An 18,979-nucleotide genomic window follows, 5' to 3' on the forward strand; every position below is an offset into this window, starting at 1 on the left:
AGTCTTAGATTTAAAAAAAAAACAAACAGGAACTCATATATAATATAAGTATGAAATTTAATCTAACTTAATAAATTGGAGAGATAACCTCAATAGCTGAAGAAATAAATATTCTTAGTATTTTAATTATTAACTTTGCCAAAATTATCTTCTAGATGCGACAAAATATAAGTACTGATTGGACTTAGGTTTTCAACTTAGATATTTGCACAAAGTTTTAAATTATTTTAAATGTATAATTTTGAAACTATAGTTGGATTTTTATTTTTGAAATATTTTTGACAGAGCAATTTTAATCGAATCATATTATATTATAATTTTTAAAGTTTTTATTCACACATTATTTTCATAAATAAATACTAGCATTTAACATATAGTTATGTTAAATACTATAAAAATTCCAAAATAAATACGTACATTTATCGACGCGCATCAATTTATCGAAAGTGAGTTGTAAATACGGACTTTATGAATTACAATGCAATTGCTTTAAAGAAAAAAATAAATAAATAAATTTAATTAGATTAACGCTTTCAAAAATATTTTTTAAATAAATGTTCAATTATATATATATATATATTGGTATATGGTATATATATAATTAAAAGTAAGGTATTTTGATATAGATACGAATCTTCAAAATTATAATTTAATTGATTTGATTATAATCACGCTTTCGAGAATATTTTAAAAACAAAAGTTCAATTATTGTATAATTAAAAATGTGTATAATTAAAAATTTATATGGGACAAATAAATGAACAGTTTACACGTTATCGAAATTAATTCAGATTGCAAAAAGTGCTTCGTTGAGTATCGATATCAATAGTTGACAGTCGTCTATCGAAAGTCATCGGGATGAAAAAAGTGGATCGTACGCATGCTTCCTGCTGATATATATGTATATGATGCGATACGCATCGGCCATAGGTGAGTTAACGCACGCGTGTGTTTCGTGCAAAACGTGCATGGGGAAAGCATGTCGTTCCATTTCACTTGTCGTTAGAACACACTCGGTCCAGAGCCACCTTTCACGATTTTATTTCATTTTATCCGCTTTTTGCGCGTACGCTATTAGAAAGTATTTTTTCTGTTGTAATACACATCGAACTTCAAGTGCACGTACTTTAACGGCCGGATGTCCGGACGTTTTCTCGTTCAGGATGAGTGATTTCTAAAGCTTACACTTCAAATAATGATATTCTCTAATCTAAGGAAACGAGACTAATTATAAACTAAGTTTATTAATATTAATAGCGTTTATTAATATTAATAACAAATTCATTAATAATTAGCAAATATGCAGCGCAATCGATCATCAAGAAAATATTTCTGTTATCAACTTAATGATACATATTTGTATTTCGTCGCGAGCATTCTATCGCCTAATTTCGGTACGTCGAGATAATATTTTATAATTCACACGCAATGACTCAACAGCAAATTTACGGCGCAACCGCGCGAGAATTGTCAGCTGCGCGTAATTTCAATCAGGGATAATCGTCACATTTGATAATAGAAAGTAACCCGTCGCTCGATTACTACATTGCTATTTTCTAATGCCGGGAAAGAATGTCGACAATTTCAACGGGCTATTAAATTTCTCTCGTCGCCGAATCGCTGGAGCATTGCCGACACGGCCGATTCATCCATTACAAATAAATCGAGATGCATTGACGAGAATTCGCGGGGTGCGACTTAAAAATCACACAGCTGAACGTTTGCCGGTATATTTATTCGTGCATCGCGCGAATATAAACCTGCAGACAAACTGCGGATTTCTGGGGATTCATAAGGCCGACTTTCGAAAACCTTTTTAAAACTCATTTCGCATTCCGGTCATCTTCGTTTGTTCTTCGATCGTCGCTATTATGCATGTACGCAACATCAAATGAATACGCTCACGCAAGAATTATAGTGCACAGTATCTCTGATGAAGCGGTACGACAAAATTGGTGTGTCGATAAAAATCAAACAATGGAAGTCAACTATAAATTCAAGAATATTCCGCAACTTTAGATCTAAAGTAATACTTCTCGAACACACTTTTCTTTTAAATTTTATTCATAGAGTGTTTAATCCGTGCTTATTCTGTTTTCTGTCAATGATTATTATGTTGTTATATTATTATGTGCTATTATTATATTATTATTATTTTCTATTATATTCACATTGTATTATCAGCCAGGCTCATGAAAGCAGTCTTGCTGGCGCTTCACCTTTTTGTACCTGCAATAAATTGAATTAAATTACAATCAAATTAAATATTATATTAAATATTATACGGCTGTTATTAATTCAAGAAAGAAGTTTAGGAAACTTGTTATAATCATTGACATTAAGCATTACTGACCTTATATGAATAATCAATTCAACGCAATAATTATTACGTGTTAAATGAGGTAAATATCAGTATAAAAAATATAATTTAACAGAAATGTTTCAAGAATTATCTGAATTTTATGCTAAGCAATTCAATTTTATTTCAGATTACCATTTTTCTATTCTTCGTGGCTTTAACACTTGGCACATGCTATGACGAGTTACCAAAACCAGGCTATACCAGAACGATGTTGAAAGTCTCTCGAAGTCTTCCGGGCGAGACGGAAGAGCTGAAAGTGCGAACGAGCGAAGGCAACGTGGCCACTTTAATCGTTAAGCGACGAGACAAATCGTTCACCGATGATTCGAAGCTTACACCAAAACCTATTCAAGAAGAATCGAACTTCACTGCGGAAAATAAAAGAAATTTCTCAATAAATGTGCAGAATGAATCGATGCTCGATGAAAAGAACGAAGGCAAAAGGAAAGATGAGGTGCGAAAACTTGAGGAAGCTCAAATAGAACAAATCAGAGCGACGTTCTCCAAATTTTCAGAACCAAAAGATGAAAAATCAGATATTGATCGAGCCGATAAGAGACTGGCATCTGAGAGAAGTCAGCCTATTGGCGTAATCGATTATGGGAATTGGACGCCGTTGGACGCGGAAGGAAGAGTTTTGAAGCAAGAGGAGGAAGAGGAAGAGTATCGAAACTGGAAACCGTTGCAGACGAACTTGGATACTGCCGCTGAGGAAAGAACAAACTATGACAGATTGGGCGAAGCATTCGGCAGCGATATTCTGTTTGCTAGGAATTTCCAGGACCAAACTCAGAAGAACTTCAAACCTAACGACCGAAGTGTTGCGAATGAGGACGGGTTTCATTATATGTATATACCTCATATAGTGTCTACGAGGACGAATATTGGTGCCAACTTGTTGAAAAATCGAGATAGTAAAGCTGTGCCACCGGAGGTAATCGTTCGATCGGAGATCAACGTGAAAACTACATCAAAGAGATCGCCCTTGTCATTAGACATCGATGGCACGCCAATAGTTCATGGTACGAGAGTATCCGATGAGCCTATCGACAAAATACAAACCTGGAGAAACGCTCGGGTTATCAATAACAAACTTATAACTTCGGAGGGTAGTTTGACGGTTACCACAGAACCTCTTGTCGAGCCTTCCGACGATAACGCGGAAAAGAAAGAGAAATTCGAAAAGTTCTTTAAAGATGTTAATCGGAGGTAAGAAAAGATTGGTAGAAAATTGGCTGAGTATGGTCTAAGTACGACATACTCAGCCGACAAAGAAATTTTAAGAACGTTTAAAATAAAGACTAATATTATCGTATCCATAGAAACGTAGGAAGAGTAAAAAATAATTTAAAATTAAAAAAATTCGGAATAAAAAATGATCAAAGTTGTGTCTCTTATATTTCTGTTTAGAAATTGTTGTTCTTTTGTCACTTGTGTGTTTCTTTTTGTGTACTTTATATTACATTAATTATTTTATATTAGTTATAGTAGAATTTCATGTATCTTATAACGTTCCATTTATACAAACAAATTCGTGCTCAGTTCCAAATATATAAATTCATAGCTGAGTTCTTATTATCCTAAGTATGCTGCTATACTTGTAGTTAGGGTAATAAGAGCTTGATGTGTATTGGAACTCCAATTTTCTGAACATTAGCTCTTGTTATCGGAACTCTTCGGATAAACGGAGTTTTACTGTACTTATTAGTGGCACTAATCGTATTGAACGATTCCTATAATTTTCTGATTTCTCTTTACGCTAGATACGGCCGCAACTACGACGAAGAAGCTCACAACGTATACTTCGAGTGGGATCCAAGAAATTACAAAAGCGAAGCCTTGAAAGCCGAGGTTTATGAACCACGTAATGACCATTACCGCGCGAGCGTCCACAAGAGGATGTTACATCCGGACGGCATCGCGAACTATCCGATTTCTCAACGTTACACCCCCGAGAGTCAGACTATAGCGCCGGTAGCGTTAAAGCCCGGCGCTCGCGCGCCGGTTCTCCAATACGCCCATCCAGAGCTGGGCGTGCAACCGGCCAAGATCCTAAAGAATGAGAAACGCCGACCGGACAATTTCCCGGAAAACCAACATTCATTTACCGAGCAACGTCATAAAAAAAAATATGTGCTGAACAATAAGAATATCGTAGACAGTTATACCACGAAGAACTATTATCCGAATCAGCACTTCTACGGCTTGAAACGACCGTACGAACCGTCCCTTTGGGTGAAGATCTCCGAAAATTTGAAGAACCAGTTTTCCACCGGAGTCGAGAGGGTCTCACAATTCACTAGGCCGGTGATTGACCCTTTGGTGGAGGCCACTCATAAAATCTCGCAGAATCTCGGTCTATCCAAAGGCTCAACCAAGGAGGCTCAAAACAAGATTGACACGGTAGCGACAGGTAGTAGCATTCTAATCCCGGCTCTAGGTCTCGTCGCATCTGGCGCTGCGCTCGGTATAGGCGCCGTGGCGGTTGGTCGATATCTCGACGTCGACGTTCTGAAACGATCGAACATAGACGAAGACGATCTGGAGCACAAGCGTGCCTTAGAATCTGGAGCGTACTTAAAAACGATCGAGCATGAGAATTTAAAATTGAACGAAGCGACACCGCAGACCTTGTACGTTCTGCAGAATGTTCCTCAGAACGATAAAGCGAGAAATGAAGATATGGATTCGGCAGAAAGTGACGGAGTCTTCTTGATTCTGGAAGAGGACAAACGAAATGCCGAGAGAATTGAGAATCGAGAAAGTAAACAGGTAGTGGATGAAGCCGATTACGTGGAAACCAATAGACGTAAAAAGAGAAGTCTCGATTATCTAGATATCTTCAAGGCGGATACTGACATGAAAAATCTGGTACGCAGCAAGCGCTTTCAGAGGAAAGGTGCCGATTCCATCAGCGAGATCGTGGAAATCGATGTGCCTGCTGGCTCAGATCGCATCGATATCACTGAATTCCTAATTCCAAAAAAGAATAAAAAGAAACATTCGAGTGAAAATGCTATTCTAGTTGTCGAAGACAGCTTGAAGATTCCAACAGAAAATTTTCGAATAGACACGTCGGATCAGAATATATTGAAAACCACTGCAAAGATATTCGATGATAATTCGCGGAATGCAGCTTCAATAAATGAAGATAATGAACAACAAGGAAGAAATCTGAGAACCGACGGTGCATTTTTCATGTTGGACAGATTGCAAGATTTCGAAAGTAATCTCGAGAAAGAAATAATAAATAGGAGACGAAAGCGAAGCGTCGAAAACAATCAGGAGCTTCTGGACACGTTGCAGAATCTGGAGAACGCAGAAGTGGCAGAAGTAGCTCACATACAGGGCGAATGGACGAATACACCCTGCGCAAAGAGAATATTTTGCGATACGATGATCCAAAGAGGTTCAGATGCTTCAGTGCTTATGGAGAAAAAGATGACGGCGTTACTAAGACTGTGAGTAATTTTAATTTATTACATTTTTTTAATCTATTAAAAAACAGAAATCTCTTAATTTAATATTTTACATTTGAAAATCGTTGTACGAACTTAAAACGTAATTATTATAATTAAATGGATATGATTTACAAAAATTTAATAGATGATTTAAAATTAAAAAAAATTTGGTAGAATAAATAATTATTTCAGTTGTGACTTTTACATTTCTGTTTACAGTTATTATTTAATCAGGGAAAAGTAATCTTGGTTTTTTAATGTTTGTTAAAATGAGATATTAACGTTAAAATAATTTAAAAAATTTAAAAGTTTAAAAAGTTTAAAAAGTTTAAAAGATTATCAATTAAAATAATTAATTAATAATTAAAATGATCAATTAAAATAATCAACTTAAAAGATCATCTTTAATTAAAGTAATTGCCGTTTGAATACTATTTTCTATCATTCTAGCAAAAATTGAATTTCACTGTGATGAAAAACCGGCTCTTTGGCTGAAAATTATCGACCCAATTGTTCATTTTAACTGCGTTTCGAAAATATTCTCAGCTTGAACCATGTTGAATAAAATAGGTGATAATTTCAATGTTGAGTAAACTGCATGCGAGAAAACTTCCTATTGCAAGTTCATTAAGGTTTCTATTATGCATGAAGTAGAATAGAATTGTTATGCTGCAAAATGATCTTCATAATAGGTCAATAACCTCTTTGCTGCTATAGATTTGGCTTTTTATCGCCGCAGAATCCAACTTTTATCAGAAAAATCGTAGAAAATAGTACGTTTAAATGGTAATTATAATTTGAAAATAATCTTTTGAGTATTTTATTTGAATAAAAATTTTTGACAAAAATCCCGAATTACTTTCTCTTCGACTTAATATTATCTTATCCTGTTAGTTTGTTTTTTGATTTATTTGATTTAGTTTATTTAAACTTTTTGATATAGATTTTAATATTGTTATTGAAACGCATTACGCATTTAAATATTTTATTTCTTAATTTTCATTTCTTCTTTCTTTTTAATAATTTTATTAATAATTTTTATTTTTGAAGTAGTACTTATAACAAGTTGTTCCAAATTATCTTATAATAATAACTGATTACAATATTACACAGTATAATTTCTTATAAAAGAGATATTATAACTGTAAGTAATAGTTCTTTGTAATTATAATAAAAAAATGTTTGGTTGGATTAATTGAACTTTTGATTAAAAATGGACGAATCAGAGTTTTCTGGTAAAATCTACTCAAATTCTAAATTAAATTGACCAGAACTTTAATTAATATAATCTGGATTTTTTAGTTCGTCCATTTTCGATGAGATTTTTTTCAGTGTAATATTTATAAAGTAATGTAACTACGCGTATATTTCGTCATGCTTATTTTATTATATAACAAATCATATTTGTTGGTAGTCGTAATTCAAAATATAATGAACGATCGCATCGATTCTCGCCGTTTTTTTCATGAAATTATACAAGTCAATTTAATTGGCCTAAACTATCAAGCACTCGAAACGTCAACGAGACGCCGATAACAGCGGACAGAACTTATAGTCCGAGCAATGGATAACTTTCTTCCAGCTTTCGCCGACGACGTCCTACTGACTGATTCGACTTTTACCTCTTAGCACAGTTTCACTGTATGCGCACGATGTGCCCTGTCCGCTATCGCGTTGGTCATGTGCGATAGAAAAAAAGAAAGAAAAGTCGACAGAAAGAGAAAGACTTGAACATGTTATCGAAAATAAAAGAAAGAACGAGACAAAGAGAAAACTCTCGTGCATTCAATGCGATAACTTACTCGCGTTCGCTTCTCTTTCCAGTTTTTAATCACGATTAATCCCCATCGGATCGCTTTTTGATGTGATTTCATCAGCATCACAGTAATTAAGTGAAATGTGTTATTTCAAATGAGTCATCTTGGTAAAATTCATCATTGCGTATTGGAAGTATTTATTCGTTATTATTGATATATAATTACGTATTAAATAATTAATGTATAAATTAATATAATTAATATATAATTATATATTAATTAATTTGTAACAAATACAAATGCTTTTTACACGCTTTTCTACTTTTATCATTCTAATATAGTCGAGACTGTTTCATTTGTCTCTTATTTTTGAAAATTAGAAATAATTCGTAAAATTCGAGGAACTTCGAAATGATTAGAAAATTTTGTTGAGAAAGATTGATCGCTTGAGATAAATTAAGAAAGCGGAATGAGAGAGAGTTCAAGTTCTCGCGAGTAATTCCGACGATATTACGTCTTATCCACGAATGGATTGTTAATGACAAATATGGGATTTTCTGTACCGACATATGAAACATATACCATTATACAATTCAATTCATTGCGGACGCGTGCATCCATATACCGATGAGAGAGCGGAATTATATCATGTACTATGTTGTAATGCATACTATCCCCGAGCAAGCAGTTCTCACATACGTGACGGGAATTTACGGGACAAACCGCATTTCTAAAAATAGCAAGAATTTCAACGTCCAATAAAAGAAAGACAATATAAATTTTCTTTGTCAGTTTTCTGCTCACATGTACATATATGCTTTTAAGATTTTAAAACTATTCTAAAACAGTTTTTCTCCCATATATATATATATTCGATTAGTCACAGATAATCAGATAGATGTTAAATTAAAGATAGTTAATACGGGATTTTATTTTTCCCCAAAAAACATTCCGCTCTTTTTTGCTTAAAATTAAAACATAATGTTTTAATTAATAATAAATCGCATTTATATTTATATATTATTCTGGTAATATAATTGTGATGTATATCTAATAATTAATATATTTAATTAGTCTTTAATTAATTATTTAATTAACAAGTAGAATAACTTTTAAATCAGTTTGTATATCTCGGTGCGTCCTAAAGAAAGCGAGTTAATTGGAGCGAGCGATCGTTAATGGAAAACATGGGAAGATTAAAAATCCGCAATCTAGTGCACACCTAATTAGTAATTAACTGCGTACGGTGTCGGTCATTTGTCGAAGTATGTCTCCAACTTTCTAATAGTTTGTTATCCTACACTAATCGACATTTGCGCGTGTACTTACAGAATTCAACCTGGAGCAGCCGCACAGGTGTCCAGTCACTTTGAGGAGGTCATGGACGCTGTCAGGAGACACGATTGTTCCAGCTTCCTGTGCCCACAGGCGAGACCCGGCAACATCTTCTTTTAGACACGCTTGTAGTTCTTAAATTGCGACTCTTCTTCTACCAGTTGGCATTTTCAACTCACTCTAGTTAAGTCCTGTTTGAAAAAATATTTTTCTTTTAGCGTTTCGTTGCAAATACATGGAAATCCAGCTGGTTAAATCTTTTTTCTTTTCTCGGACACAGCTTAGAAATTATCTCGACATTTTCGTTAGGAAACAATTATTTCAATTAACAACGGGAAATATTTTCACACCAAATATACAGCTGTTACAGAAAATCTTGTATATATTATTATAAATAATTAGTAACAACACGCGAATTCTTTAGCTATATAATAGCTCTCACAACAAAAAAATGAGTATAAAACTTTTTTTAATCTGATTAGTTGTTCAAACATGTTGATATATAAAAATGCCAACAATAAGTAAAGAATTAATGCATCCTTTCCAAGACTTGCCGGGTGTATTAAATTCGCGTGGTGTATGAAATTTTTTTTATTAGTGGGTAACTCGCATGATCGTGATCAGTTGCATAAAATCTTTAACGAGATCTTTAAGAAAATGTTAATTTACATTTGCAATAATTTTGCAATTAAACAAATTTCTGTCAAACACATTGAATCAACGACGAGCCAAAAGTGTACATATTTGCCAGCGAGGCAATTTTATTTAATATGCACTCATATTTGTAGCTTAGATAATTAAGTATAGAATTTAAGGGAGAGAATGTAAGTTCGGCGGTGAGTAAGTTGCGTCTTCTGCAATTTCCGAATGTTCACCATATTACCTAATCGTCCTTTGGTGAATTCCGTCGCTTCTTCTCGTCTCATTTCTGATTTCTGCGTTCCGTTCGAATATAAATTATATCGTGCGTAAAATATAATTTATTTCGACGCGCTGAAAGATCAGAAACAATGTTACATGAAAATATATTACTTAATTCAGAGAGAGAAATCATCGCCAATCGTTAGAAGAATATATTTATTTCTGTTCTTACGTATAAAATTGTATTTGTATAAGTCAACGAATAAATAATATTTTTTACGATACATGTGTTTGAGTTTTTTATTTATTCTTTATATATATACTTCAGTGACATCTGTTTGCAGATTTTGAACAACTGCTAAAAATTAAGCAATTAATCGATGTTGACAAGCGGATAATATCGGGTAAATAACTTGCTTATAGTCGAAAAGAAAGTGCTGCATTCACGATATATGATTCAGCGCATGGTGATTACGTACTACTCATCTTACTATTGATTGTTATCCGAAAGGGTTTATAGAAGTACTCACAGATGGTAGCGGTTTAATCCTCTGTGTACTGAGCAAGCGCAAAATCATACACACACACACACACACACACACACACACACACACAGCGGTTTGGTATAATCACAAAGAACGAATCAGTTAAACGATAATTTTCGCTCCGTGAACTGCAATGAACGTCAATGAAGGTAGAATATATCTCGAAAAAATAGCAAAAGTATGCACCGCGATATTTTATTAAAAATATAGGCGTGTCGTGTGAAAGTTATGTAATACAACATAATATAAAAATTATATTTTCCATCATACGTGTGTTGATAGAAATTTTTATTCCGGTATAAATTCTGTACAATTTTTAAAAAGATTAATTATAATTAAATTACTATTATTTGTAAAGTAACAAATTAATGGAATCTTATATTATTAAATAACTTGCTTCATGTGAAATATTACTATTCACACTCTGATAATAATACTTAGTTATTTTTAATATTTTTCTAATTCTAGTCAATTTTAATATTAATCATTGTTACAATTTATTTCTATTTTCTTAATATTGCAAAGATATTCCTACTCTTGAAGTGATTATATATCCTATTTGTTACTTAATATGTCGGCTATATGAAATGATTTTTTAATAAAGGATGCTTAATAAACATATAATAACAGTTACATAACTAATGGTCACTTATAAATAAAAAAAAGGAGAAAAATTCGCTTTTAACAATTTGCCGCAAAAATCCGTGAGAATCATAATTTTTTTCAAGGCGACTATACATCTGTCATAGAAGTTCGGAACTTTATGTTCCACGAAAGTTTACGAGAACCAGGTATAAAACTTTCTATGCCAGCAAATGCTTGCTTTCTCGACATATAGATTGTCCCAAAGTGTTTTTGAGTGGTAAAGTTGAACGATGTATAAATTGAACGGGGTTAATTCTGGTGATGTGTGTACGATTTATTTCTGATTTCCCTTCGTTATAGACAAAGGGTTCGGAAACTTTAATTCTTAGAAAAACACAATACAATTAAAATAAAAATTTTTCGTCAGAATTGATCATCTTATAGAAGATTTTTTTTTAAAGAGAGTTATAAATTACTAAAAAAACACTGTAAAATTTTAGCTTTTTAAAAAAATTATAAATAATATTTTTTACATCATCCATTATTCACCTCTCATTATTAATATTTTCTCTGAGGAGATCTAAAAAAATATTAGAATTAAAAAAAAACTCTCAATATTCAAAATCAAATTATAAAAAATAATACATCTAAAGTAAATTATAACTGTGATATCTATAATTTAAAAATGTAACGAAAAGAATGGTTTTGTTTAGAAATACTTAAAAATTTAGCTAAATATTGAAAATAATTTTATTTTTATTTAGACCATCAATCGTTCAAATTAAATTGCTAGAATGTTAAATCTTTTGTAGCATTGTCATCAAAGCTTAATTCTACGTATATAATTATTTTAATGATCCAATGAGAAATTATTTTCAGATCTAATTACATTTTTAGACACTTCAGTAAAACTTCTTTTCGTACGTTCGTGAAATATAGTAATACTTATTAGCAAGTCAGAAAAACAAAATTTAAAAAATACACAAATAATAATGTTTCTTCTAAATTAATTATAAATAGAAATATTCCTTTGATTTGACGAAATTTGATTTGATTAGATATAAATTACGCCTTTGCGATGAGTCGTCAATGTTTACGGATATTAGGCGTATGGCCCGATCCATTTGTGAGTGATGCCAAACGGCTAAACATAAGATTCATGATTGTTGCGTGCATCCTGAGTTTTTACGTGATCATGCCGCAACTAACGAACATGATACTTGCTTGGGGTAACGTGGCTCGTATGGTGGAATACGTCGCCTCCGCAAATTTCAGTTTAATGGCACTGTGCAAGTTAGTCGGTACTTGGTATCACGGTGAAAGTAAGTTATCATTTCGAAAGTAAGTTGTTATCGATATTTTTATTTAAAAATGTGGAGATTCGTTATTTATAACTCTAAAATCAATATTATAATTGTTTTATTCGTATAAGACTTTCCCGACGTGCCATTTTTTAATCATTTTCATAGCATATTTATTGATATATCGTGTTTAATTCGAAAGCACTTCGAACGCTGATGATATCGATCATGACCGATTGGATGACTTCGACAAACAACTGGGAACGAAATACAATGTTAAATATAGCGAAACGTGGCAGAACCTTATCTGTTAGATGTTTTGTAACCATGACGGGTACAGTCACGTTTTACATATGTCTCAACCTCCTGAAATTCTATCGAAGTGTGCATCAACCTCAAAGGAATCTTGTGTATCGATTTTCCTATCCTTACAATACTCAAAATACTCCGAATTACGAAATCACTTTTTTTACTCAACTTTCTGGCGGCATGTACTCGGCTATGATCAACTGTACCATCGATACTTTTATCTCGATACTTGTGCTACACATATGCGCACAGTTGATAAATCTACGAATGGCACTTAACAATCTGGTCGACGAGCTAGCCAAAGGATCTATATCTTCCTCGAGATTTAAGAAAGGCCTAATTGCGATTACTATACGTCACGAACATCTTATCAGGTATGCTGAAAAATTTCAAATAATTATTTAACAGTTAAAATTCAGTATTTAAAATCATTTATTTATAAAATATTTTAAAATAGAATAAAATAGAATTCATTCTTTCATATTTATAATACAATGTCCTTACATATAAAAACTATTCTTAGATTAAGACATTTTTTAAAAAACATACAAAATATACAATAGTTTAAAATTTTAAACACATTTTAATATTTTAAGATTATTAGATTTAAATGAGGACTATAATAAATGTAAAATACCACTTCATTTTAAAAACTGTGGTTTTGTATTAAATATTTTTTAATCTTTAATAAATTAAAATTTTGTATATCAAAACAATTATAATAAATTGTATTAATATAAAATGTATGAATTCAAGGAACGCAAACACAGTCGATAAATGTTATAGCGCAGTGTTATTTGTGCACATGCTAGCCGCTACTTTTCAGCTGTGTTTTGAAAGTTTTCAAGTTTTCACGGTAAGAAAGATAATTTACCCTTTTCTCACAAAATTTATGCAAAATAAAAATTGAATATACAAGTATATTCGTATATATATATAGTAAAAATGCTAAATTATCTATTTTGCTAAAATGGAAATATATAAGATAAAAATTTGACAATACGGATTTATAAATAATCATTAGACCGAGAAAAATGTATATATTATTTTCAGATAATAACAAGCCATTTGGGTATACCTATTATCAAAATAACCTTCCTATCGTTTTACTTCTCTCTTGTATTGACGCATTTGTATTTTTACTGTTATTCAGCCGAAAAACTTTCAACGGAGGTAAAATAATTATTATTTATGTATCAAAGATGATTTTCCTAAGCGAAACAAAATAGATGTAATTTTCAGAGCACAAATATGGCGAATGGCGTGTATGAATGCAAATGGTATGATATACCACCAAGAGATGCAAAGAATTTATTGTTTATGATATATCGATCTACAATTCCGCTTAAACTGACAGCTGGAAAATTTGGAACTTTTTCATTAGAAATGTTCGGAACAGTAAGACATTTAAAAAGAAACATATATTATTTCACAACAAAAAATCCCATTTTTTACCCATAGAAAGAGCAACAAAATACAATCATAAACATCGATTTTCAATAAAACTTTTATTTTTCGCGGTTTCACAAAATAAATTATATTTTATTTTTAAATTAAAAATGTTCTCTTTCGAGCATATTAATTAAATAAGTCCTGAAGATTTTTTAATACTTTGCCGGTAATTTGCAATTTTGAAAACATAGTTTAGCTGGTTAGTCAATTTTTTATTGCAAATTCTGATAAATAAATTTAAATCTATAAAAGATAAATAAAATACAATTGGATCTTCACTTCTGATGATAAAAATTTATTGTTAAAACTTTCAAAAGTATAAAAAACTTTTTTTTCATATCTTTATACAAACCGGAACAATATAAAAATCTGCACTAAAATTTAAAAACTCAGATTGCAGATAAAAAATAAAAATTTTATGTTTCCAACATAAGGGAGAATTAAAAAGCCTAATATAAGATGTTTTGTCACTCTCTCCATGAATATTGTACTTTTTCTTTTATGTATTATATAATGTATTAATATTCTGTATAAGAATAATATAATTATAATCATCCATAAAAAATTTATATTATATTTTTATTTTACATAGACGGTGAAAACGTCAATGGGATACTTATCTGTATTGCTAACAATGATGGATTAGAAAGTATAATGTTTAAATAAATTAAATGCGCGTACTTTATTATTATTTATTTTCTACATACTATGTTAACAGATTTATACATATTAGATACTTGTAATATAATTTTTGCTGGACAAATATATATGTTTTTGGCAACAAAATAAATTATTTATTTATTACCTTCCATCGTTATAAAATAATTAATTCTATACCAAAAAAAAGCAATACCCGTAATCTTCAATTTAGTAATGAAAAATATGATAATTATATGTTACTCGTATTACTATCGATTGTTCTACAAAAGAGTTTATAGAAGTATTCATACAGATAATAACCGTTGAAAACCTGTATATACTGAGCAAGCGCGGTATACTGAAAATCAAGGCGGTTTGGTACAATCGCAGAGAGCGATTCAGTCAACCGATTATTTTTGCGCTGTGAACATCAATGAACGCCAACAAAGGTAGAACATATCTCGAAACAAAATAGTAACAATGTGTGCACTGCAAGTTCTATTAAAAATATAATTACATAAACATATAATGATATTACATTTTCAAAATCAAGGATTGTTTATTAAACCAAAGAAAGGAATGGCTTTAATAGTTTGTTACGAAAAAATAGCAAAAAGCATAGTTTTTTACAAGGAGTCTATAGATCTCTTATAGAGGGTTAAAACTTTGGTGGTTCACGAAAGTTTGTGAGAATGGAAATAAAGCTTTGCATACTAGCAAAAAACGTTTCGTTTTTAATAAGAAGTTTTCCTGCAGATATACAGTGTTTTTATATTGTAAAGTTGGATGAAATCAAGTTACGTGAAATAAACGTCAGTTGTGCACAAATCGTCTTTTATGTCCAGAGAGAGAGAGAGAGAGAGAGAGAGAGAGAAAGAGAAAGTTTATACTAAAAAGAAATTTTCCAAAGTATTGACAACTTCAGAATCGAAGTATAATTACAGCAACTTTAAATAACGATAAAATTTTGCAAGAAGATATCGCGAAGAGAGATGTGAAACTTAGACAATATAACCGTGTAAAAATAGTGTAATATTGAAAAGAAGCATTTTAATCAAAAAATATTTTTAGCTTTATTTTAGTAAAATATTGTTTACTCAGTTTATTCATTATTTATCACTTTAATTTTTATTTTACGCATTGTACACGAGTTTAGAGAAGTGTTAGCTTTGTTCTATAATAACATAGAAGCAACAAAATTTATTTAATTCAGATACTAGACCACGGAATTCTTATATGTATATGTACTTTAACGTTTTAACACCGGATCCGATGTCTAAATTGCTCCATCAAATGATATTTTTTTTATATTGATAAAAAAATAGCTTGATTTTTCAGTACTTTTAATCTATCAGCTTGCACATTATTGTTGAACTTTTTTTTTCCTCTTTTACCTTAGCTCGCATATGAAAAATCAGACCATAAATAGCTTTACAAATATTGGAAAATTGAACTTTCCCTCAAAAAAAGAATGTGACGTGATAGAACAATTTTGACATCGGATTCGGTTTCAGAACATTAAAATACATATAAAAATACCATAGTCTGATCTCTGAATCAAATATTAAATTTTGTTTAGTGTAATCTATAATAACAAATTATATAAGAAATAATATAAATGAAGTGAATTTCTTCATAAGTGTTACAATACAATTAAAAATAAAAAAATAAGTAACTAAAAAAAATAAGTACTACATTCACCACTAATTGCAATGAGATGATTACTTCTAATAAATGAGAAACAAAATCGAAAGTAAAGTGACAAATTAATATATATTCTAAATTAAGTAATGATGTTTTTCCAAATATTTTATTTTACAGATTTGAATTATATGTTTACCCTGACTCGCCAGTGGCTATGGGTATTTGGCATATGGCCCGATCCACATATGTCTTTAAGTGACTTTCGTTGGCCAAATATACGATTCATTATCATCATATGTAATATAAGTCTGTACGTATCCGCGCCGCAAATGATGAATGTGATTCGTGCTTGGGGTAATTTAACGCGAATGGTGGAAAATTTTGTTTCCGCGAATTTTAGCTTGATGGCAATATGCAAACTGCTCGTTACCTGGTATCATGGCAAGAGTAAGTCCACTTTACGCGACAATATAACTGTCGGATAGATTAATTTTTCCGTTTTTTATATAAAGTGTCAAAGTTGAATCCTTCTTATTTTTAAATTTACTTATTTATTAATAACAATAAATACAAAAAGTGCAGACAATGTTCTATGTATTGTAGAAACTCAGACAGCATACATGTCTAAAATTAGGTCATAGGACTATTTCCTATTTAATGTGTAAGAGCGATTTCGATCGATAAATTTATCTTTTCAGGTTAATAGTACATAATATTTAAAAATTTAGATGTATATTTAAGCTATTTAGTTTAAATATGATTTGTTTTGAAAGAAATTGTTAACTATATATTATTGATATACAAATAAGGATAACTTTTATGCCATTTAAATTTCAATAATAAAAAATATAATTAATATTGATAAAAATTCTGTTGCTTAATATTTATAGGCGCAAAAAAAATAAAAAAACCTTTAAATATTTTTATATAACTTCTATCAATATATACTTTTTTATTGAAAATGAATAATTTTATTTAAAAAAATTAATTATAACAAATTATAATAATTAATTAATAAAGTATTTACATAAAAATTATTACCTTCTTATATTTTTATATAGTATTTAATGTCTGATCGTATTTGTCTTTTAAATTGATTCCTTTACAGAACCACACAAGAAATAATTTTATTTAATATATTTTACTTTAGATCCGACATTTTGATTCGCTAATTTTTCAATCTCATTTTTATATTCATTCATTCCCAAAACCTTAAAAAATAACTAAATATTATATCTTCCATTTCTCAAAACAGTCGATCAGAAAGAATTAATCAACACTATTAAGTACAAATAAAACTATTAAGTTAATTAATATAATTATGCCTAATACGAGTATATCGAAAAAAGATTAAGAATATATAAATTGTATATTAGAGATTTACCAAATCTGCGGGACAAGCTGTATAACTGGCAATTAAGTTAATTCGAGAATTTAGTCGAAGTCGTTCTAAAAGATTACTTTTAACGGTGTGTTTAAAATGTCTTATGCTTCGATTTTGAACATGGCGCTGTCTAGTCTTACTTGTTTTAATAATTTATATTCATATTGATATTCATTTTAAAAGCACTCCAGCCGCTGATAGTGTCAATTATGACTGATTGGATGACTTCAACAACTAACTGGGAACGAAATACCATGTTGAAAATCGCGAGACGTGGCAGAAGCTTATCCTTTAGATGTTGTATGTCCGCAGTGGGCTTGACGACATTTTCACTTTCTTTTCATTTGTTGAGGCTTTTTAAAAATATACACCAGCCTCGACGGAATCTTGTCTATCAATTAGAAATCATTCAAAAGAGTCCAAACTACGAAATCACCTACATTATTCAACTTTTCGGCGGTGCATATTCAGTCTTCGCTAACTACATGATTGATAGTTTTGTCTCGGTACTTGTGCTGCATATATGCTCGCAACTCATAAATCTGAGATTAACAATGAACAATATGGTGAACGAATTAGCTAATAATTCTATATCTTCTTCAAGAAAAGAAAGATTTAAAAAAGATTTAGCTGCAATTGTAGTACGACATGAACATCTCATCAGGTATGTTAGAAAAGTATTCTAGTACATCACTAGTATGAAGTATTTGTACACACACACATTCTCTCTCTCTCCTCTACAATTAAGAAGCAAATTATTTTTGTTACTTTAAATGAATTCGAGCGAATCTTTATTATGTATAAGATGAATCATATATAATTAAACACAGAAATAACTTTTATTGATATATCTAAGAATTTAGCTATATATAGATTTAAAAATAATTTTGTTAGACCATCAAAATAATTATGTAGAACGTCGAAACGGGTTGCAAGAACATCAAAACTTTATACAGCGTTGCTTATTATGTTTGAGATTCCTACGTAATCATTTTGATGATCTAACAAAGTTGTTTTTATATTCGTGTTCAGCTAAACTTTTAGAGCAAATCAAACATCAGAAAATTCTTTCCATGGATGTATAAAAATATTTGTCTACTTATTCTTATTAGAATCGTTTTAAAATGTCATGCTTTGTGAGCGGCGGAAGAAAATTAGAGATCTATAAGGGGGATTTAAATACAAACTGAAATAAAGTATATAATTTCATGATATATTAAATAATATTTGAATGAGCATACAATATTAAAAAAATATTTTTAAATATTTATTCAATGTAAAAATGTTAAATAACTATTAAAATATATATATTTTTCAATATCATGTACTGAAGTTTTGATAATT

The 18,979-nt window shown here is 30.7% G+C and overlaps 2 protein-coding genes across 2 annotated transcripts in view; both read left to right on the top strand.

Moving 5' to 3' along the window:
• LOC108755474 overlaps nucleotides 1–9,362 on the top strand; it is a 10,849-nt gene extending 1,487 nt beyond the window's left edge. Inside the window, exons 2-4 of the mRNA XM_018498497.1 lie at nucleotides 2,490–3,571; nucleotides 4,126–5,823; nucleotides 8,912–9,362. Of these exons, the coding sequence (XP_018353999.1) occupies nucleotides 2,490–3,571; nucleotides 4,126–5,823; nucleotides 8,912–9,035 (2,904 nt within the window). The 3' untranslated portion in view covers nucleotides 9,036–9,362. The remainder of the gene's footprint in view (nucleotides 1–2,489; nucleotides 3,572–4,125; nucleotides 5,824–8,911) is intronic.
• A 2,787-nt stretch (nucleotides 9,363–12,149) lies between these two features.
• The window catches only part of LOC108755248 (odorant receptor 45b-like), a 7,289-nt gene continuing 459 nt past the window's right edge, over nucleotides 12,150–18,979 (top strand). The window contains exons 1-8 of the mRNA XM_018498150.1: nucleotides 12,150–12,228; nucleotides 12,410–12,890; nucleotides 13,273–13,372; nucleotides 13,570–13,689; nucleotides 13,759–13,914; nucleotides 14,561–14,612; nucleotides 16,429–16,698; nucleotides 18,038–18,299. Of these exons, the coding sequence (XP_018353652.1) occupies nucleotides 12,150–12,228; nucleotides 12,410–12,890; nucleotides 13,273–13,372; nucleotides 13,570–13,689; nucleotides 13,759–13,914; nucleotides 14,561–14,612; nucleotides 16,429–16,698; nucleotides 18,038–18,299 (1,520 nt within the window). The remainder of the gene's footprint in view (nucleotides 12,229–12,409; nucleotides 12,891–13,272; nucleotides 13,373–13,569; nucleotides 13,690–13,758; nucleotides 13,915–14,560; nucleotides 14,613–16,428; nucleotides 16,699–18,037; nucleotides 18,300–18,979) is intronic.

The sequence above is a fragment of the Trachymyrmex septentrionalis genome, unplaced genomic scaffold (genome assembly GCF_001594115.1).
Source record: "Trachymyrmex septentrionalis isolate Tsep2-gDNA-1 unplaced genomic scaffold, Tsep1.0 scaffold87, whole genome shotgun sequence".
Lineage (NCBI taxonomy): Eukaryota > Metazoa > Arthropoda > Insecta > Hymenoptera > Formicidae > Trachymyrmex > Trachymyrmex septentrionalis.